Source organism: Oryza brachyantha, chromosome 1, assembly GCF_000231095.2.
Source record: "Oryza brachyantha chromosome 1, ObraRS2, whole genome shotgun sequence".
Taxonomy (NCBI): domain Eukaryota; kingdom Viridiplantae; phylum Streptophyta; class Magnoliopsida; order Poales; family Poaceae; genus Oryza; species Oryza brachyantha.
Window position 1 is genome coordinate 33,223,901 of NC_023163.2, and position 21,178 is coordinate 33,245,078.

A 21,178-nucleotide genomic window follows, 5' to 3' on the forward strand; every position below is an offset into this window, starting at 1 on the left:
TTGCTCCACCTTGTTGATTTACCTCCACATTTCAAGATTATTTGTTTATCATTATTTTGGGTGGATCGATGTGATACGATATGTGCTGATCTGGTTCGTCTACGCTCTTCGGTCTTCACTTAAGAAACTGCACAGATATTAAAGATGATGAGTGGTTCAGACTAAAATTAAGACACTTGTTATATTCAAAAAAACTTATCTGCTATGCTTTAATCTAAACCATTTATCATATTTAAATATTTCTGCAGTTTTGCTAGTGAAGATATTCCATAACACCGTGCGTCCTTTGTATCTATATTAGAGAGGACCCATGCGCATAATTAGGAATTAATAACCATACATGTTACCTCGAAATGTGGTCACACAAAAATGCTTGCATTTTTTGTTACGTACGTGCAGCCACCTTGTGGTTGTTGGTCAAATAAAGATCACGTGTGGCTGGACATAGCGGCTCATCTGTGCCGCGTGCATGATGAGAGAAAAAAGAAAACAAAAAATAAGAGTCAGTTTTTTTTGGAAGAATTAAGACTTCCTCCAAATTTACTTTTTTTTAAGTCACTGTTACATCGAATATTTGGACACTAACTACAAGTATCAAATATAGACTATTAAAAAAATCCACCTCATACTCTGGACTATTTCACGAGACGAATTTATTGAACTTAATTAGTCCAATATTAGCGGATATGGTGCTACAATAAATATATATTAATCGTGGTAATTAGGCTTAAAAAATTTATCCAATGAAATAGTCTTATCAGTTTATATTTAATACTCCTAACTAACGTCCAAATATCTAATGTGACAAGGGACTTAAAAAAAATCCCTAAACCCAAACTGTCACCGAAAATATGTCTAGGGATAAATACTCATTTTTGTTGACGCATGCAGGCTAGGGATCGCCTTTACGATGCTATATGTGAGCTAGGAACCGAAGAATGAACGATTAATTGTTGGTCGGCTGCAAGAGGCTCGATCGGGCCAACTAACCCGGCCATGTTGTGGAAGGAATAAATAAACGGGAAGGACAGAAGAGTTTGCTCATCATAGAACACAAAATTAGCGAAACAACCAACCGTGGGACTTTCGAGACATGGATTTGTATACGTCGGACCTAGTACTTGACGAGCGTCATTATGTGTATGATTTTCTTTTCTTCTTTGTTATCATAACCGTACGACGAAACGCTTCATGCAGCCTTGACGATCGCCGTTGTTCGGCTTGCGGTCGCAGCGTGCGTTCGTACGTGCATACTCACGCCGTCCGTGCACCCATGTATGATCGTACAAAAACTGTAAAACAGATTGTATGTAAAACATTATTGGTGCTTGGTCAACCTTGGGTGATATTGATTGGTACTAGATGGTGTATCATCTAGTTATCCGGACGGGATCCCGTATATATATTAGATGGTGTCCAAACAGCTGCCTAATTACAGTTGCCATCAATGAGAAACCGAATTTTAACTGGACTTGATAAACCGAAATCCCATCGCTACATCCTTATTAGTCCTGATGGCGAGATCGAAACAGTGTTTGCAATGCATCAAGTACAGTAGCGGGGGTTGTACAACATCGATGGCTGGAGGGGACGGATCGGATCGAGTTGTGGTCGTTGGGTCGACGGCCAACCCAACCCACCATGACACGTGGGCCCCACCTTAACACCACCTACTCCCCTCCCCAACTCTCTCTACTCCTTTTCCTGATTCGATCTCTTCTTTCTTCCTTTCGTTCGTTGGATCCAAAGCTCCTCCTCGTCTTCATCGTCTCGTCTCGTCGAAGAAGAGGGCGAGGAGGAGGAGGAGTGGGGGCAGATCGAGATGTCCAGCAGCGGCAAGGTGCTCACCCTCGAGGAGGTCTCCAAGCACAACACCAAGGACGACTGCTGGCTCGTCATCGGCGGCAAGGTCCGGGAATCCCCCCTCCCACTCCCACCCCCACCCCCTCTCTCTTTCCTTTCCTTTTGATTGTGAAAGAAAGGAAGGGTTAGGATCGCATGCTTTGCATTCTGGATAGTCTGCTCCTTGTCGATCTGGTTCTGTTGAGATCCATGTAGGAATTCCTCCTCATTCTGTGTGTTCGCGTTGCCGTACCGCTAGTCCTACTAGACTTGTGATCCCCTTAAGATCTGCCCACAAGGCGACCAAAGTTTCAATTTTTAAGTTGTTCATCTATGCCAAAAGAGATCTCCCACCTACCAGCCTGCCACGGTGATGAAAGTTTTGTTTTGTGGATGCATCTTGCAGCCAGGTCTGTATACCACGGATAATTGGGCTTCGGTTCCATTAGATTCTGTGTTTACTGTGTATCACAAATCACGATCTCAATAACAACTAATCAGATCCGAGCCTTGGGGGTCAAATTACTTGAGTTGATTGCTGAAACCCTTGTCTAAGAGTTGCTCAAGTCTCGGAAGTTGCCTTGTGTTGCTCACTTCACTTTTGTTCTGGAAAGCAAGATTTTCTTGCCTATGCTGTTCTCTTTCTTTTATGTCTACAACAATAGACTACTTCTAGTGAGATCAACTTTTCATCGCTGTACGGCTTTCCAGATAGGATAGGACGGTAAGCATGTCTAATAAATGAGCCTATGCTGGCCTTACTTTTTGTTGAGTATCTCCTGTTGCACATATCTTCTGCATCGTTCCTAAACATCTTTTCCTAACCTACCATTTTCATGGATCCCATTTTTTCCATAGAAGATGTATTCACTATTCTTAGACTCCTAGAGTATAAATACTTGGTGGCTTAATGCTTGAAACTGTATTTTTAATCTAGATGTGCAACTCATGCTGTCATCTTTTATTCCATAGGGTTCAGGACTCTGTTACAAAATTACCATGTAAAACACTTCACTCCTGAACAATGCAAGATCTTTGACTTTATAAAGCCAAGGAAGATTGGTTTTGTTCACCTGTCTATTTCCAGATCAACAAGATAAACAAGTCGAAGATATGGTTGGTCCTTTAGGGAGCTCTTGTACATGTCGGCGAAGCTATGACCTTAGCTTTACAGTTTATAACGGAGCTTAGCTAAGTTCCAATTCAAAAAGTTATATATGTTTTCAATAAACTGTTAGTAAGACAGTATTGGTTGTTATGGCCATAATGGTCATTTGCTCATTTGTATACACTTGTACACAACAGTTATGAACTAACAAAGTGGTCCAATATGCAATTTAATCTTTTTCTTTAGTATTGACAAGGCCTTACATGCTGAAGAAGCTTTCCCTTTACATGGCTCATAGAAGTATTTGTTTTGCTAGCGCAGGTGTACAATGTGACCAGGTTTTTGGAGGATCACCCTGGTGGTGATGATGTCCTGTTGTCTTCAACTGGTAATGCCCCATTGCTTCATTGCATACTTATTTGTTCAATAATGTTTCAAGAAATTTGATTTCAACTTACAAAGGGCTTGAATATTGCAGCTAAGGATGCTACCGACGACTTCGAAGATGTGGGCCACAGCACCACTGCTCGGGCAATGATGGATGAGTACTATGTTGGTGACATTGACGCAACCACGATACCCACCAAGGTGAAGTACACGCCCCCGAAGCAACCACACTACAACCAGGATAAGACACCAGAGTTCATCATCAAGATCCTCCAGTTTTTGGTTCCTTTGGCGATATTGGGATTGGCTGTTGCTGTAAGGATCTACACCAAGTCGGAGTCTGCTTAGTATTGTTGTCAGTCTTTCAAAAGGTCAAGAGTTTAATAAGTTAGCGAGGATTGGGGGATTGCGTGTTTTGTACCAGCATGGTCTGTCATGGTTTGTTATGGTTCTATAAGACTAATACTGGCAAAATGTGACTAAATCAAATGGATATTCTTATTTTCCATGATACTGATGAATGCTCCAGAATTCCACTTCGTAGACATGCTTCTGGTTCAGTAGTTCCACTTCGATGTATCTGTAGACAGTAGCATTACAGGTTCTGCACGGTCAGATAATTTCAGCTTAACGACGTTCGCATGCATTTTTCTCAACTATTTTTTTTTTATCGAGGTCGCATCAAACATGCCCATCAAAATTGTGGTGATAATTGTTCAACGGGAGGGGCTCGTGACGATAGCAACAATTTGCATATTTCAGTGCTAGTGCGTAAACAACAATTCTCAGGCATATGTTACTTCTACTACTAAACAGAAATATTGTTCCCAGCCTAAAAAATTGCTAACATAAAACCTCAAAACATAGTTAATAAGCCACTGTTAGACGACAACAGAAGTCTTCCCAGCAACAATCTGAACTTACCAAACTACTATATTGCTCATATACTGATGCATTGTCACATTTTTTTTTTGAAATGCACATGTGAGCACAATGTGTATTCAGTTACAAACAGTCAAAAATATACTACGAAACATCAAGTCCATTCTGACGACTTCTTGAATGGGCTGTTGCTGAAGGCTAGAAAAAGTCCAATATTCGACAGATCCCACAGCGAAGAAAGAATGCTGACATGTAGAATTTCCTGAGCACTGCTGTTCGGCCACTAGAAAGTAGAGGACCTTCAGTCTTCAAGACCTTTAGCATCAAGACCTTTAGCAAGCCAAAAATATTCTTGATGACATCTTGAGAGAATGGGATATCATTCAGTGGAGCCCTGAAATGAGTTCATGTCAGGTGTCAGGATAAAAACAAAAACTTATGCCAGCTGAAACTAATACAAAGCCGCAGTTGTCCTTTTGAAAAAGGCTGATATGCTCATTGAAATTTCAGCCTTTGATTCCAAATAAATTCCAGTTCAAGATTGAACTATTTTAAATTAGTATGTTTGTGTTACCTAGGACCACAACACCAAATAAATACTTTGTTAAACATAAAAAGAGGAAAATGACGTGTTTGGCAGAATCTTTGGTTCTCGCTCCCCACGAAGATTGGACAGAGTTAAAACGATGTAGACATACTACTTGCTACAATATGATGAATCCACTAATCAGTGAAAGATGAAATAGTTTATTTTGGTTGCATCTAAGACAGAACACGCTACATTAACAATCATTAGCAAGGGAATATGTTCAAATTTTGGTCATTGAGATGAGATTGGAGAATATCAAGTACATACTTTTCTAGGAAATACAGTCCTAACATGAATCTCATTTGCAAGTAATACTTGCATGTGTTGAGAGTAAAAAAATACATATTATTAAAAAATCTTTAGAAACACATGTTATTCAAAAAGCAATTAACAGATTATTCACTTGTATCAAGCAGCATATGCCCTATAGCAGAAAGTTTCATCGCCAGCAGGCTATTAATGTTCTTGAATGGCAAATTCTAATTTCACTAAAATTACTGAAAGGAAGCTGCTTTCTATATCAAAAGACCAACTTTTCAACTAGCAAACTTTGCTAACAACAAAAATAGGCTCACACAATCAGCTAAGAAAAGCTTGGATGTCGTAGATTAACAAAATCTGCATGACAAAAGCTATGTGTAAAATCTGCTGTTCTTAAAAGCAGCACATTGAAGAAAACTTAATATATCGAAATTACGCTTTCAACTTTTTCATCACATAGATCGAGTACTTCTTAGCCATGTCATAGTGTCAAAACTAGGAACTTGAATTCCAATTGATTCAGGAAATTAGAGTAGAATGATGAAATTTTAAATTCAGTCTTGAATGGAATTTCTTCCATTAGAAATGTTCTCCTTGTTTGTGTTAAGTGCAAGTGGCATCAACACATCGTATACCTGATGAACCAGAATTGGATCAGCACAGACATCAGGTCACCTGATGGGTCTTGTAAAATTTAATTAGTTCATTGCTTACTTATAGAATCAGGAAATGTTATCTATTTATCAGATAGGTTACAAACGGAGACACCATATGTCTAAGATGTTATCTCCGGCTTTTCAAAGACAACTACTATCTCCAGTTAAGCAAGAAAGTACCAATCTATTTCCACTCTCTACATAGTGATCACTCTCAAGTTCCTTGCATATCTCCATCTAGCCCTCTACTCATTACCCACCTTGATTCCAGGCCAGTGAGGCTTGCGCATGAAACATTCCATCGAGGAACATGTCATTATATTTCGACAACTCATAGTTCCACTGCCTGTCAGCGAAAGCAGCTCTGTAATTACAATGTCAACCCAAAACTACAGATTTCATATCTGTCCCAAATGCCTGACCAAAAGTTTGGAATTGGGGATCCTTCAAAATTGTAAATACTAACCCAGCACTTCATGAACCCAAATATCCACTATTTTAAGTCTTCCAAAATTACATCACAAACATCTCCTTGGTCCTAGCTCTAAATATAAAGGCTCAAATATTAGTTTTTACTTCTATGATACTTGGGAATTGGAAACAATGTATGCATCATGGTTGTAAACAAAGACACTATATTACAAAACTTATGCAATGGGTGAACACTGAACTATTCTTCCTGGATGTCAGTTGGGTGTAACTTAAGAAAAACGCATTGCTGAAACCTCTTTTTTCTTGTGAGAATCATTAACTTCTTTTTTCAATTTCCAGGTTATTCAGATCACTAGAAGAAAATACATCTTTAAATTTAACACGACCTATTGTTTGCGGTGTTTCATTCAAGAAGTACTCTTACAAATATATCATGAAACTATTTCACTATATTTCTCCTACAAATTGAAAGTTTTGTTCCCATCCATGGATTTCTGGGGTAGACACTCAATTTCCAAACAGCTACGGATGGAAACACATAATCATAGAGCCAAACACTTTATGATGTGACATAACTGAATAATATATAATGGATTCAGATATTCAGTATATTTCAACTTGTTCTGTTGTAACAAGTGACGCCGAGAATATTGGCAATGATACAATGTGCAGAATCTAGCTCAGTTATACGGACTAGAACCACTGATGATGGAGAGGTTGGGCGTGTGCTCACTGTATTCAACTATTGCTGTAGGAGGTAGTTGACCAATACAAATTTCATGCACTGTGGACAGTAGAGGAAACAACTCTTGCCACCCTCGATAAGTCAAGACTTCATAAACTTCTTTTGCTGTGGACACTCCCTGTAAGTGAAACTAACAAGATTAGATGCACTAAGAAGACAATGTATTCATCATGTTTGCTGGGTTCCAGATACTTGCTTACCTGGAGTTTTTGGCCATGTAGCATCTCGGCCTCCAACTCATCAAAAGACCTGCCAGAATAACAAAAGACATAGGCAGCATTCGAATTAGCTTAAAGGCTGAGCTACTTCTCCATTTTTCATGAGAATGTTTCCCAAGATGTTAAAGGATGTATGTTTTTTTTTTGCAAAAAATTTCTATATATATATATGTGTGTGTTTTTTAAAATCAAACAAATCCTTTTTTCAAGTTTATAATAGTTATTACTTAATTAATTATGCGCTAATAACCCATCACAGTTTCTGTGCCACCGATAAGCTCATCCTAACAGCAGGCAACAAACAGGGATATAGTTATGTAATCAGCATACGCCAATGAAAATATGTCTATGAAAACTTTTTAGTATAGGCCATCAACATATTTGTTAATCGATGCTCTAACAAAGCATAGATTAAAATTATCCATACATCAAAAAATGAAGATTATGTTTTAGACAAGTAACCTTTTGCCACCATTTCTTGCAAAGGCCTCAGCCACTCTTCTGTTTCTCCCACCAACTGCCATAAAAAACTTGTATTTCAGTGCTTGTCAACTAAATGGTAAATGAGAAAAAACAAGATACATACGGCATGTAGTTATTAGGTCAGCCACACCACAGCTCTCAAAGAAGGTGTTGTCTCTGACTGAAGGAGACAGAAGCTTAGAGAAAGCACGCATTTCCCACAAACCAATTCTCATGATTGCAGCCTAACAAATAGATAACACAAGCCATAAAACTCTATGGTACAATGAATGGTCTTTCCTGTTGGTTATATTTTCAACAAAAAAAAAGGCATACCTTGGTATTGTTTCCCATGTCCAAACCATCAACAAGGCCTGCAAGTTAATTCCATCACTTAAAAAGTAAAATCTGAAATGATTAGAGGAAACAATGAATATAACTACAGATAAACAATATTTATGCAAAACCTGCTGCAATGGCCACAACATTTTTCAGTGTTCCACATAATTCAACTCCCTCAATATCTTCTACCTGTACATGAAGGGCACAGGTTTTTCATTTTCTGCTGAACTACTGCCAGGCATCACTATGGTGAGAGGATCAGAATGTAGTATTTCATTTCAATGAGGTTTATGGTTAAACTTACAATAGAAACCAGGAAGTAAGGTGTGGTGAAAATTTTAGCCCAGCGGGTCGCCATTTCCTTGTCTTTCTTATATCCAATTGTCGCTTCACTGAACTTTTCAACAGCAATCTGCATTTGGAAGGTCCACCTGATTACATTTCACCTTTAGGGAGTACAAGAAACGTTGCATGGGAAGCTGAACAGATGCTTTCCTCATTTGCAATGTTAGCACCCATAAGGACACAACAATTGATTCCAAGTATGTTTGTAATTAATTTAGATATCATGCATGGTCCTTCCATCTTGACCTCCATGCCCTTGATGAGGGAGATAGCCTCAGCTCCTGGCCTTAGTTTACCCACAAGCTTCTTACATATACCCTCCACAAATTGATGGGGAGTAACAAAAACAAGCATATTTGCGTCTTTCACTGAAAATCAAATGAGACTTTTATGGGTATTTGTTTGACACATGAAAACAGTATGATGTAGCCAGGGAGCCTAGAATGATGATAGAATGTTGCTTATGAAAAACTATATTACAACATCCTTTTTTCCAAAGCAGTATCCAATAGCATACCTGTAACAATTTTGAGTATATCTGTGAATAATTTCCTTGTACTAAGACAGAGACTGAAATTTTTTGTTTATTAACTAGATCTGTACGCACTACTTTAGCATCAAAAATTAATTTATCTAATTAAGAATAATGGGGAATGCAAAGCAGGGTGTTTACCTGCACTCTCCAAATCAGGATCAGCAATTACATTAGCTCCAAGCTTTATACCAGGTAAGTATTTGCAGTTCTCCTGTAATAAGCAAGGATCATGCTAGAAACTTTTACTGGTTCTAGAAGTAACAAAAATCAGATGGAATAAGTTTGAACTCTTACATTGGCTTGGTTAATGGACTCGGAGAGTTTCTTGCCTGTTGGTAATATTTCTTCAAATACCCACATCCTAACTTCATCTATTAACAAATTACCCCACAGTTAGCACCAGTAGGTACAGAATGTAGGGCTGTCAACAGAACTCATGCAAAAACAACCATAGCTAGCATTAGACTTACCCCAAGTACCCAGCAAATACTAGTATTATGATAGATAATTTGCAGACTAAAACAACATGGCAATCCAATCGTAAGTAAGAAAGTTAAAGCAATGGTTTTACAGTTTAATAGTAACATTTATAGAAACGTCGCTCGAAAAAGCATCTTATAGATCAAGTAGAATGCTGAATATTGTTTTCGTTACCAGTAGAAGATACCAACAAAATCACAGGGTATAAACGGTTCGGACTACATGGTTAGAGATAGAGAAGACATGTACAAATAACAATAAAAATGGTAATAACCTAACAGTTGTAGCAAACACAGTGCATATGATGATATACATAGCACAGCCAAACGTAATGAATAATTCAGCAATGCAACGCATGAGGGATTAATGGAGCATTGTGGGAGAGAAGGCAAAGGTACCTACCATGGAAAGAGGGCAACTTAGCGGTGTTAGAAGCGATGAGGCGGGAGGCAACGCTGCCCCAGTTGCCGCTGCCAATGACGGCCACCCGGTTCTTGGCGTGTCCGTTCTCCATCCGGGCGGCGGCGGGCGGAATGCAGATCAAGAAAGACCCTGACCGACCCAACCAGCCAAGTAGCAAGGGGAGGGAGCAAGAACCAAGAAGAAGAACAATAATAGGAAGAAAAGAAGGAGCCAACAAAGAACGAGAAGCTAGAGTATATATACGGATTGAGGAAAGGGGAGGGAACACAAGAAAGAGAAAGAGAAGTAGAAACAAAGAAAAAGGTGAAGAATGTTAGGAAGGAGGGGCGAGCATCCCCAAGGAGTGCATGTGTCTGTATCGTGCGAGCTGCTTTACCAGATTGTCCTTTTCAGCAACGGACCATTGGAAATCGATAGGGAAATGGCAGTCTGGCACAGTGAGCGGGAGGAGGAAGACGACTCGCTCGAGAGGGCGGTGGCGGGGAGGATTTGTCGATCTGCTGCCGAGGTCGGGGGAAGGGACGCAGGTTGGCGCTGTCTCGGTGGTATCGGAGACCGCAAGGTTGCTCCTCTTCTCCTCTCCCTCTCTCTGGGCTTCTTTGCTTCTCGGCCCAAAACACAAGGCCCAAACCACCTCCCACCAAATCATTGCCTGTCACAAGCTTTCCCTGGAGCAGCAAAACCCCATGCTTAACCAGGCATCAAACTGCATGATACAGTCTGTAACATGAGTAAACCATCAAGCAAGATGGAGTAACTAATTCCAGTATATGTGTGATTACTCAAAGTGACCCCCCTTTGGTTTCTTGAGCGCCCACAGGCAGACAGAACATGGATTCTACCATCAAGCCAGGCCAGTCGTTTTCTCATTTCGATCTCCCCCTTGGCCTCTTCGATGGACCAACCCAAGCCACTCGGTATTGACGGTCGAATTGCTTGGTACAAGGTCCCAGCAGCCAGCTCTTCCCTTGGTCTATGGAAGTTGCCCTGCAAAATTGGGTCCAGGTTATGATGACATGTTGTGCAGAAAAAAAAAGGCACATATCGTATCAAACAAGAAAATTCACCATTGCTATTAAGCTATATATGGGTCAAATAAGTAGGGAACCTTCTAATTTTTCTTAAATTCTTTAAAAAAACTCTTATGTCCGTCTTCTCGTAGAACTTTCTTTGCAAGACGAAAATCACAAGGGGTTCACCACGCAGTGAACAAAATTATTGCAAGGATAGAACCTATGCAATATCCTGCGACAATAGTATAGCAAGTTAGGGTGAAACGTTTTGCTGGTTCTGTTGTACAATTAACTCACATAGAGTCATAGAGATCTGCAATGGCGCTACGAAGAACAAAAGGTTGAAAAAAATAGTCAAATCTCATGTACAGAAGAATGTGGAAGTTTCTTGTTTAACTGAAGTGCACTTAGGTGTTACGCAAGACAAGGAACATGCAATTGAGGTCATTACATCAGGTGAATTTAGGTTTCAGTTATATAAGAGTTAGTTATCCTAGTTCCCGAGTAGCACACCAGAACTATTCAATCTGATGCTGCAATTGTTGCTCACTAATGATATGTGTAATGTGTATGATCTTATTCTAAAATCTCTCCCTTGTTCGTTCTGTAAATACATTTAACTATTTGAACCTCCAAAATTTTATGAGCAAGTCATTAAATCTATCACTAACTTTTTGCATACCTTTTTTTTACACATATTTCTAGCTTGCTTCATTCGGTAAGCATCGCACTCATAGCTTCGGTGTTTAATTCAGTTCTCGATAGTAAGCAGGACAGTGGATATCATCTTGTAAGTTGTAACACAAGCTGCTTATCCGATTTGCATCTGGTCCTCAATACGACTCCAAGATGGCTCCTTCACTATTCCTTTACCTGACATGGCCTCCCTGATCTCAGCAGCATTATCCCAACGACCATCACCAGCAAAGGCATTTGATAACTGAACATGAACAGATGAGTCATGAGGATTTAGCTCAATTAGGCGTTTGGACACCTGGATTGCAATCTCAAGGTTTCCATGAATCTGGCAGGCACTGAGCAGAGCTCTGTATACAGATGCGCCAGGTTTTATAGGCATGCTATTAATCAAATATTCAGCTTCATTGAGATAGCCTGCTCGACCAAGAAGATCAACCATACAAGCATAGTGCTCTGTCCTTGCTCCCACGAGATAGCCCTTGTCTTTCATCAAGTTGAAATACTCGAGCCCTTTGTCTACCAAGCCAACATAGCTGCAAGCAGTAAGAACTGACAAGAAGGTTATGTGATCTGGCTGAACATGTAGCCTCCTCATTTGTTCAAACATCTCAATCACCTCCTTTCCGTGGCCATGTTGAGCACATCCTGACATTAGTGAATTCCAAGAAACCACATTAGGTGATTCCATTGAAATGAAAACACTATTGGATTCCTCTATCGCACCATGTCTGGCATACATGGAAATCAAGCTGTTCTGGACATCCACAACAGAATAATATCCAATCTTCATAATAAGAGTATGAACCTGCCTTCCCTCTAGTAACGAGGATGAGCTCCCTATACCCTTCAATACACTTGCAAAGGTGAAGACATCCATATCAGTGCCGTGCCTTCTCATCTCCAAGAACTGTTGAAATGCCTCTTTACCTCTTCCCAGACAGGAGAGCCCAGAGATGAGGGCATTGAATGATACCTGATCTTCACATGAAAGAGTTGCCTGCACCTTGATGAAATCTTCCAAAATGCCACACTTGGAGTACATGGTCACAAGAGCAGACAGAAAAAATGGACCATGCTCCAGACCCTTCTTAAGCACTGTGCAATGAACTTGCTTCCCATGATCTATGTCCTCTGGGCTTGCGAATGAGCTGAGGAGGCTGCTGTATGTCATCAGGTTTGGTGCTACTCCAGACCTTTCCATCTCCCTGACCAATATCATGGCGTCATGAGGCCTTCTGCTTAAAACGAACCCGGCTACGAGCGCCGTAAAAGTGGCCACGTTCTTTTCTTCCATCTCCCCAAACACCTGCTGCGCTGCGCACAGATTATGGCATTTGGCGTACATGTCCACCAGGGCAGTGCCCACTACGACAGAAGCGAAGAAGCCACATCTGAGGCCAACGGAATGCAGCATTGCCCCAGCACCGGCGTCCTCCATCCTGACACACGCGACCAGGACGCTAGACACGGACGACGCGGTGGGGGAGACCCCGCCCCGCAGCATGCGCGCGAACACCGCCACGGCGAGGGCGGGCGCGGTCGACTGCGCGTGGCCGTAGATGAGCGTGTTCCAGGTGACGGCGCTCCTGCCGGGCATTTCGTCGAACAGCTGGTGTGCCTCCCGGAGGCGGCCCGATCGGCAGTAGAAGCCGAGGAGCGCGGTGTTGGCGAAGACGTTGGACGCGAAGCCGAGCTTGGTGGCCGCCGCATGGCACTGGCCGACGGCGGATGGGCGCGGCGGCTCGGCGGCGAGGAGGTAGACGAAGGCCCGCGGGGTTCGCGCGTCGGAGTGGCGGAGGATGCCGCGCAGCAGCTCGGACATTTTCTTTCTTGTTTCATCCGCAATGGCTCAGGCTCATGACCCCCAAGGGGTTAATTTCATAATTTATTAGCTGATTAATTATAAATTAAAATATAACCAAAAAATCTCCAGAATCCCCATGAGACATTTGGGCCTTTGTGGGCTTGTTGTAAGAGACGACGGAGGTGGGCTACTGATACGAATGGCACAAACTCTTCAAAAGAAATTATGGTTAAATTTTGTACCAAATTGACCACGACAATATACTTCGACAAGGCATATGGACACAGATGTAGCTTCATAAATCCAAAGGTAAGCATAGGACAGCAACATGCATCACTAAATCGAAAACCTAAAGTGCCCTTGTACATTGTCTCCAATCTTAAAACTCTTTATCCTCTGTGTTTCATCTAATAAACCACAACTAGTAGCAACAACAAACAAATTCATGTTATGTTATCCTTACCGGTGAGCAGGAAAAAAAAGATCCAGCACACAAACAGAATACAAAAACAAGACCTTGCTTACTTCAATGCCCCAATTCGGAACATAACAGTGTGCAACAAGACTCGAAAGTAGAAAAAACTTTAGCACATGGAATCCAGTCTGTTTAAATACAAGAAGCAAGTGAAAAATCTTGCATGAACTCTGTACAAAGTACATCAGGCTGGCTAACAGAGCAAGTGTGCCACCACGGATTACAGGCAAAATTGCAATGTCATCATCTTGTAATTAATCGTGTATTGTTAATCACTCTTCAATTAAGTGGCAAAAACCAATAATCCTAATATACAACATGACATTTCGACCCTTCCATTTGTCAGATAGGCACGTCCAAGCTGTCCAAACTCCAATTAATTCGTTTGTCCTTTCTTCTCTTGAGAAAGATCAACTAATCCAATTGTGACAAGTCATGGCCAGTGAGCAAATTCATAGTTTGGTGTTCCACTAACATCATGAAACGTGTCACATTTCTCCATCTTTTCTTTCGCTCCGCACCTCCTGCAAGACGGTGACTCATTAGGTTTATGGTAGTTCTCCAACTAATAGAAACCAATTAGGGCTAAATACCTACCTTTCTTAACAAGTGTATCTTTACAATCAAGAATATGCAATATTGTGACAAAGCCTTCAGAGACAGCCGATCACTGAAAATATATATGGCCAAACTTTAGCATGGGATTCTCTGTAAAATCAAGATGAAGTGCACCATGACAACCGTGGGATGCACAAAAGTGGAATTCGAAAGAAAATTTACAAATCCTATATGTGCCATTGGCATAATTTTCATATGTTAATGTAGGAATTTCTGGTACTAAAGAAGAAAGCATATGACTGTTGAGAAATTAAATGACTAGTGCATGTTGGAGCAGAAATGGAGGAACCCCCTTGTGACAGTTACCTCATATTACAATCTCTGGATCCTCTGAGCTTCTTCTCTAATCGAAACGAGGTTGGTCTTGATCTCGTTACAAATCCTCCCTTCCAGTAGCCTCACTGGAACCCACAGCTTAGGCTCCAGCTCCACCAAATAAGAAAGTGTAGTCTGAAATTCCTGGTCATCTGATATTTCTCCACCATCAACCTGAACAGCACACCCTAAACATATTACATACTGCAAATACTCAACAAACAATAGGTTCGCTCCTAGTCTCCATCCCATTATATGTTTACAAAAAGTTACTGCATACTATATAGTAACTTGCTTCTAGCATTCACACCAACTGGAATCAAATTATCGAGACACATACTAATGGTCAATGCAATGAACAACTGATGGTATGAAAAAGTGAAACCTTGTATCTGAAAGACTGAAACGCAGTCATTGATGCAATTGGGTAAATTTAGGGTCCATTTTCTTTTTTCATGGCATGTAATTGTATGGCAGTATGATTGAATCATTGGGCAACAGCTAAATGGAATAGCATCACCTCCTCCTCGACAGACCATTTGCCCTCGAAGACCTTGAAGTCTCCGTCGATCATCTTGAAGGTGATCTCCCTCCTCCTTGCGCCGGGGGGCAGCAGCTGCATTTCGCCCTCGTAGCAGTCGATGGTGCCCTTGGCGTTGAACTTGAACCCCAGCGCCAGATCCTGCTCGCCTACCTACGGATGCACGCAGAGACAAACCCCCAATTCAGCTCAGCGCAACGCCTAAGCCTTGTTTGGTGTTCGAGGAATTGCGTGCGTGCGTGGTGTTACCTGGTAGAGGCGGGCGAAGCTGGGGCCCTGGTCGAGGAGGCGGCACTCGGAGAGGCCGGGGATGAAGTCGGCGAGGCCCTCGTAGTCGGTGAGCGTGGCCCAGACGGCCTCGAGCGGCGCGTGGACGCTGACCCGCGCGCGGACGAGGCGGCGGTTGCGCTTGGGCAGCTTGCGGACCTGGATCTGGAAGCCGTAGCGGTCGTCCCGGTCCTCCTTGTGGCCGTCCTGCTCACCGTCGTCGTCGTGGGCGATGTCGGGTGGTGGGTCGGGCGAGGAAGAGATGGAGGAAGGGGGCCTCCTCGGGGTAGGGGCGGCGAGGCGGAGGCGCGCAGGAAGAGTCGAATAGGTGGTTGCGGCGGCGAGGAGACGGAGAGGCGGATGGTGGTGGAGGCGGAGGAAGCCATGAGAGGAAGAGGAGGAGGAGAGCGTGGCCATCATCAATCTCGGTCAAACACAGCCGAGACAACCTACCCTGTCTTTTTTTTCCTATATTTATTTTCTTTCCTTTTTGACCTGGTTAGTATTTTTTATTTATCATCGTTAATTTTAAAATATCATTTGTATTCATCCGTCTCATAATATAAGGAGTAAATACCACTAACACAAAAGAAAGAGTCATAGTCATCTCCTCGTTTAGATTAACATTTATTTAATATGGTTGTCCAATTTGATGATGAAGAATTAAAATAAATCAAATTTAGAGAAAATTATGTGCTAGTTAACATATTCTTGTATGCATCACTTATATTATGGAAAAAAAGAAAGTAGTTGTGCTTTATATTATGGGATGGAAGGAGTATATAACAATTTTTATTTTATGTACAATTAATAATGTAGGAGTATATTCCATGCGCAATTGATGGATGTATGCCTGCAAACAAGAATGCCGATGCAAAATAAAGAAACTTATTTGTAAGTGCGCGACAATTTGTTTTTTCACAATTATTAAGAAATTATGTCATACATTTCATCAAAAAATATAAGGTTCTTTGTGTGTTTTTTCTAAATGTATCTGAACATCTCTTTGCGTGTGTATATATATATTAAAAACATATAGAAATGCTTGTATTTCAAAACAGATTTAATATTCAACTTCAATATAATAAATATAGTATAGTTAAGAATAAACAAGGCTATCTGTCCTCGGTCAGCTCGCAGGGTATTTTTGTTTCTTGTAGGTGATGCTTTTTATTAGCGGGATGTACTAGTATTGCATCCATTTTGTCCTAATTGATCACACAAGCCACTAGCTCGTTTGTTGGAGAGGCATGACGATTCAGATAATGGAGTACAGAGATGGATCCCAATACAACACAAGTCACTTGTACCAGTACTCTGGTAGACTTATCTTCGCCGGAGTCAGAGATGCACAGTTCCACATCTAATAGAAATGTTAGGCTGCGAAAAAAAAAGGTTTGGCATCAAAGAGCGAGACGTGGCTGCCGGCCGTCGTGGAAATGGTAGCGATGGGTGGACGCCAATTTGGCATGCCCATGTGAGCCCAAGAGAAAGAAAGAAGAGAAACCAGCTGAGCAGAAATAGCAAAATCGAAACCAAACAAGCCAGGAGAAGATGAGGAGAGGAAGCGACCGTCAGTGAGAGGCCATTTGCGTATATTTTGTGTGGTGTAAACAAGCATCCAATCCAAGCACGGCACCAGCAGCCGATCGAGGATACTGCCTGCCGTGCTGTTGCCCGCTCCTCCACACGATTTGTTCCCCGAAGTCTAACCACTTGCTCCTCCTCCTTGCAATCAATCTCCCAAGGGTACCTGTTCCTCTCCTTTCTCTTCAAGGAACAAATCAATGTCCTTTACTAGCACAGCACAGCACAGAGCATCACAATTGCAAGGAAAGGCCAATGCATAAAGTATGAATCATTTGTTTGGATTCCACCAAATTGAAGGGGGAAGGAAGCCTGGGGGTGTCAGGCAGGCTCATATTACAGACAGACTCATCAATTAATAACAGTTACAATTTACCGCCACACATACATACATATATGCACAACAAACTTGCTTGATTGTGGTTAACTTAACTACTATCCTTAACAGGGGTAACAGTTTACAATTGCGTTGCTCTCTTATTGAATCATATAGTAGAGTGATAATACGAGCAGTAATACTCCAATCAAACGAGGAGGATGAGGATTCATTCACTTGTCGGCGTGGTGCAGGTAGTGGTGAGGGTAGGAGGAGACGGCGGCGGCGTAGGCGTTGTAGTGGGGGTGGGGGTGGATGGCGTAGGGAACCTGGTCGTGGAGGGCGGCGTGGGGGACGGGCGTGGAGGCGAAGATGTGGTCGGAGGGGGAAGGGCCCTCGTTGGAGAGGCCCTGCATCCGCTTCACGTACAGCCGGTACTTCTGCAGGTGGCTGGCGACGTTCTCCCGTGTCAGCCCTTCCACGTTCATCAGCTGCATGATCGTCTTCGGCACCGCGTTCTTCATCCCCAGGTGCGCCACCACGTCCACGAACCTCTTGTGCAGCTGCGGCGTCCACACCAGCCGCGCCCGCTTGCTGCCCCCCTCCCCTCCTCCGCCGCCGCCCGCTCCCCCCGCGGTGGCGCCCGACTCCGCCTCCGTCTCCGCGCCCGCGCCCGCTCCCTTCGACACGAACGCCGGGAACGAGCTCGACGACGACGACGACGCGCGCCGCAGCCGGGAGACGGTGGCCGCCGACGCCCTGTGCACGTCCAGCAGCGTCCGCCCCGGCTCCGGCGGGATGCGGAACGCCGCCGCCAGCCCCGCCGGCACCAGCGGCTGCGACAGCGGGGTCAGCTCGTCGGCGCCCGGGAGCCCCGCCTCCCACTCCATCACCCGCTCGTGCTCCCCGCCTCCGCCGCCCAGCATGTCCAGGTCGTACTCCTCCGGCGCCTCCTCCCCCATACCCACCACCACCTGATTTCACTCAATCAAACGACCCTCCCTCCTCCTCCCAATCAAATCCCAAAATCGATTGGTTTCTCAGTCTCGAAGCACCCAACCTCGCGGAGACAGCTAATCGGAGCTCGAATCGGCGGTGGCCGGAGAGAGAGATAGAGGGGAGAGGCGGTGGGTGAGAAGATATTTCGTTGAGCTGTGGCGATGAGGAAGAGGAGGAGAAATAAATAATGATAAAAAAGAGGGGGGAAAGGAGAATAAAGCGCGAGAAAAAAAAGGCCAAGGGAGGTGGGGCGGTCCACGTGGACCGGTTAGCCCGATATTTTTGATTCGGCGGTGCGCTTTTGGATCCGAGCCGTCCGTGGGCGCTCTTTTGGAGTGGCACGATCGATATTACGGTGCTCTTTTCGGGGCAGGAGTGAAGCTGATTAGGACTGGAGATATTTCCTCCAGATTCGGATGGGGAGAATCCGACGGCGTGGCTTCGCTCTCCGCCTTTCCCTGGTTTCCTCCTTTTCATTACTGCGTGCGGATGTGCAATGCGATGCGATTCTGTGGATTGGATTGGGCTCAGGTCAACGATGCCACGCTGGCTGGAGCACAAGATATTTTTTCCATTCCTTGCCTTGCCTTGCCCCACTTTAGCTACCAAAATTCCTCTTTCTTCTCTACTCCTAATGCAGTGTTTATTATCCAGCCCCGTTTGGATTTGGAGAGCTTTTTCTAATTAATAGCCGCGGCTTTGTGCACAGGAATATTCATAAATATAAATTGACTGTGCACAAAGAGTTTTGCTGATAACTAGGTAACTGGTATATTAGACAACTATTATATATTTGATATACATAAACAACTAAATAAACAAGTTGTATAATATATTGTCTATTTGGTTATCAGCATAATAATATTTAATATATTTTTATGTTTTATATTTGTTGCATACAACCAATACATAAAGTTTTTCTAAAAAAGAAGATTATATGTCAGTTGGGAGCACATGACCAATTAGTAAATGAACAGAGAGACAACGTCTAAATTTTTTTTGTTAATGACGCTATGCAGGATGAATAATATGTATATATGTATGTATATAGTAATATAGACGACTATTATTTTACTGGTATACCTGCCCCGATCAATGCAGTCAGATTGTACAAGTTCAATTATTAATATTTGTTTACTTGGGAAAGTAAAATAGATTTGACTACGAAAAAAATCATATTGGATTCCAAATCAACAGATGGATTTTCAAATTATCTGTACGTTCTGTATAACTCGGCAACCATATATTTGGAGCCTGAGTGTTAAGACACGTCCAATTAGATGATCAACCAACTCCTTTATCTGAGTTGTGCACCCATGCTCAAAAAACTGGTTGAAAGGATTACAGCCAGCAGGTAAAATTACAATGGCATCGTACTGAGAAAAAATAAACAACGTTGCCCATACCTTCGGAACAACATAATTTCTTTTTTTTCTTTTGCCGAGAACAACATAATTTCCAAAGACATCAGTCATTAATGTGAGAGCATGAGGCATAATCTCAGAGAGAAACCATGTCTTTTTCTTCAGTATTGGCTGTTTCAAGCTTTAGTTGTAAGAATCTACTTTCATATTGATCCTCATTGGAAGTAAACAAAAAAGAATTAGACCAACTACCAAAACTTTCAAGACAAGAGATTGGTGTATATAGCTAGCCTGCAATTTAGAACTCATACAGGTAAGTTAGTGCTACCCAATATGTGGCTAATTTTCCATAAATTTCAATTTTCCCATTCGACCAAATTTCCTCGAACATTTAGTAGAATGTACAGAAACATATTAAACCATCGAGAAGGAGTACCTGAACTCAATACCATGACCCGCAATTTCAGAGAGCTCATACGATTTGCTTGTGTTGCTCTTAAATTGTTCCAGAAGTGATAGAACTAAATTGGCCTCCATCTTACCACCCAGATCTGAATTCCAGGATCCAAAGGAACCATCAGATGGATAGCGCATGCTGCGATTCCCATGCCTAAGTGGATTACCAGGTCCACCTGGTGACGAGGTAAGAACAGGACCTGTTAAAGAGTCACCAGCGTAGCCCCGAGATTTCTGTAGTATCCATATTATTTCTGAGGCTGAAGCAATGAACTAAGGCCCTATTTTTTTCAGCTTAAAATTATTATAAGAGAATTGTTCCGATACAGCAGATACCAAATCTGGGCCGTCCATACAGCTCGATCGGATGGCGAAAAATTAGGCAGTACCTTTAGATACAAATTTACCCATGTTGGTATACCTGAACCCATTGAATGGTGGAAGGGTATTTTCGACTTTTCGCGTAGGTAGCATGTGTTGCGCGGCGGGCTAGCGGCTGGATCCCCTTTGATCTGATCCATAGCAGCGGGCGGGGAGGTGGCGGCGGTCGCGGTGGTCCCGGCCGGCGGAAGTGAGGCGGCGGTGGCTCCGTGTGAGACGGTTCCCGGCCGGCGGAAGCGTTTTGATGGTGGTGGTGTTCGCAGTGGCGAGGCGGAGCAGATCAAGTGGAGTAAGATGTGTGTTTACAGGCGGAGAGCAGAGAGTTTGGCCTCCTTGCTTATAAAGAGCAGAGCAGAGGAGAGAGCAAGGAGCAGAGCACGTAAACGTTACGTATGTTGCATCCGATTGATCGATGGCGCAACAGCAGCAGCAGGGTGTGGCGATGGCGATGATGAGCCGGAACCCGAGCTACTACTCCGGCGAGGCGGACCTCGGCATGTTGCCGCTGTACGTGTACTCGAGCACCTTCAACTGCGGCGGCATCCGGCACACCGACGACCTGCTGGGCGTGCTGTCCCTCATCGTCTACAACTTCCTCCTCTTCACCATCATCAACTACATGTACATCGGGCTGCG

General features: G+C 42.9%; 5 protein-coding genes across 6 annotated transcripts; 1 reads left to right on the forward strand and 4 right to left on the reverse strand.

Moving 5' to 3' along the window:
• The first annotated feature begins 1,691 nt into the window (after positions 1-1,691).
• LOC102708759 (cytochrome b5-like) lies at positions 1,692-3,882 on the forward strand. Its single transcript, XM_006645266.2, has 3 exons — positions 1,692-1,909; positions 3,272-3,338; positions 3,429-3,882. The coding sequence occupies exons 1-3, from the start codon at positions 1,823-1,825 to the stop codon at positions 3,683-3,685; spliced, it is 411 nt and encodes a 136-aa protein (XP_006645329.1). The 5' UTR covers positions 1,692-1,822; the 3' UTR covers positions 3,686-3,882.
• Positions 3,883-6,713: 2,831 nt separating this feature from the next.
• LOC102708484 (glycerol-3-phosphate dehydrogenase [NAD(+)]) lies at positions 6,714-10,414 on the reverse strand. Its single transcript, XM_015839149.2, has 11 exons — positions 9,687-10,414; positions 9,099-9,175; positions 8,943-9,015; positions 8,420-8,637; positions 8,229-8,336; positions 8,050-8,113; positions 7,919-7,956; positions 7,707-7,827; positions 7,583-7,637; positions 7,103-7,151; positions 6,714-7,020 (listed from the first exon to the last, which is right to left on the reverse strand). Exons 1-11 carry the CDS (start codon positions 9,796-9,798, stop codon positions 6,838-6,840), a joined length of 1,098 nt encoding a protein of 365 aa, XP_015694635.1. The 5' UTR covers positions 9,799-10,414; the 3' UTR covers positions 6,714-6,837.
• On the reverse strand, positions 10,415-13,243 carry LOC102701885 (pentatricopeptide repeat-containing protein At1g11290, chloroplastic-like). Its single transcript, XM_006646671.3, has 2 exons — positions 11,403-13,243; positions 10,415-10,694 (listed from the first exon to the last, which is right to left on the reverse strand). Exon 1 carries the CDS (start codon positions 13,239-13,241, stop codon positions 11,532-11,534), a length of 1,710 nt encoding a protein of 569 aa, XP_006646734.3. The 5' UTR covers positions 13,242-13,243; the 3' UTR covers positions 10,415-10,694; positions 11,403-11,531.
• A 540-nt stretch (positions 13,244-13,783) lies between these two features.
• On the reverse strand, positions 13,784-15,943 carry LOC102708200. 2 transcript variants are annotated; one of them, XM_006645264.3, is made up of 5 exons: positions 15,422-15,942; positions 15,152-15,325; positions 14,623-14,805; positions 14,296-14,368; positions 13,784-14,222 (listed from the first exon to the last, which is right to left on the reverse strand). In XM_006645264.3, exons 1-3 carry the CDS (start codon positions 15,857-15,859, stop codon positions 14,629-14,631), a joined length of 789 nt encoding a protein of 262 aa, XP_006645327.2. In that variant the 5' UTR covers positions 15,860-15,942; the 3' UTR covers positions 13,784-14,222; positions 14,296-14,368; positions 14,623-14,628. The 2 variants fall into 2 exon arrangements, with proteins under 2 accessions (XP_006645327.2, XP_015694120.1); XM_015838634.2 differs by lacking the exons at positions 13,784-14,222; positions 14,296-14,368 and having other exon boundaries at positions 14,629-14,805; positions 15,168-15,325; positions 15,422-15,943.
• A 1,346-nt stretch (positions 15,944-17,289) lies between these two features.
• Positions 17,290-19,136, reverse strand: LOC102702158 (transcription factor PCL1-like). The gene has a single exon (XM_040519815.1). It carries the CDS (start codon positions 18,302-18,304, stop codon positions 17,576-17,578), a length of 729 nt encoding a protein of 242 aa, XP_040375749.1. The 5' UTR covers positions 18,305-19,136; the 3' UTR covers positions 17,290-17,575.
• Positions 19,137-21,178: the final 2,042 nt, after the last annotated feature.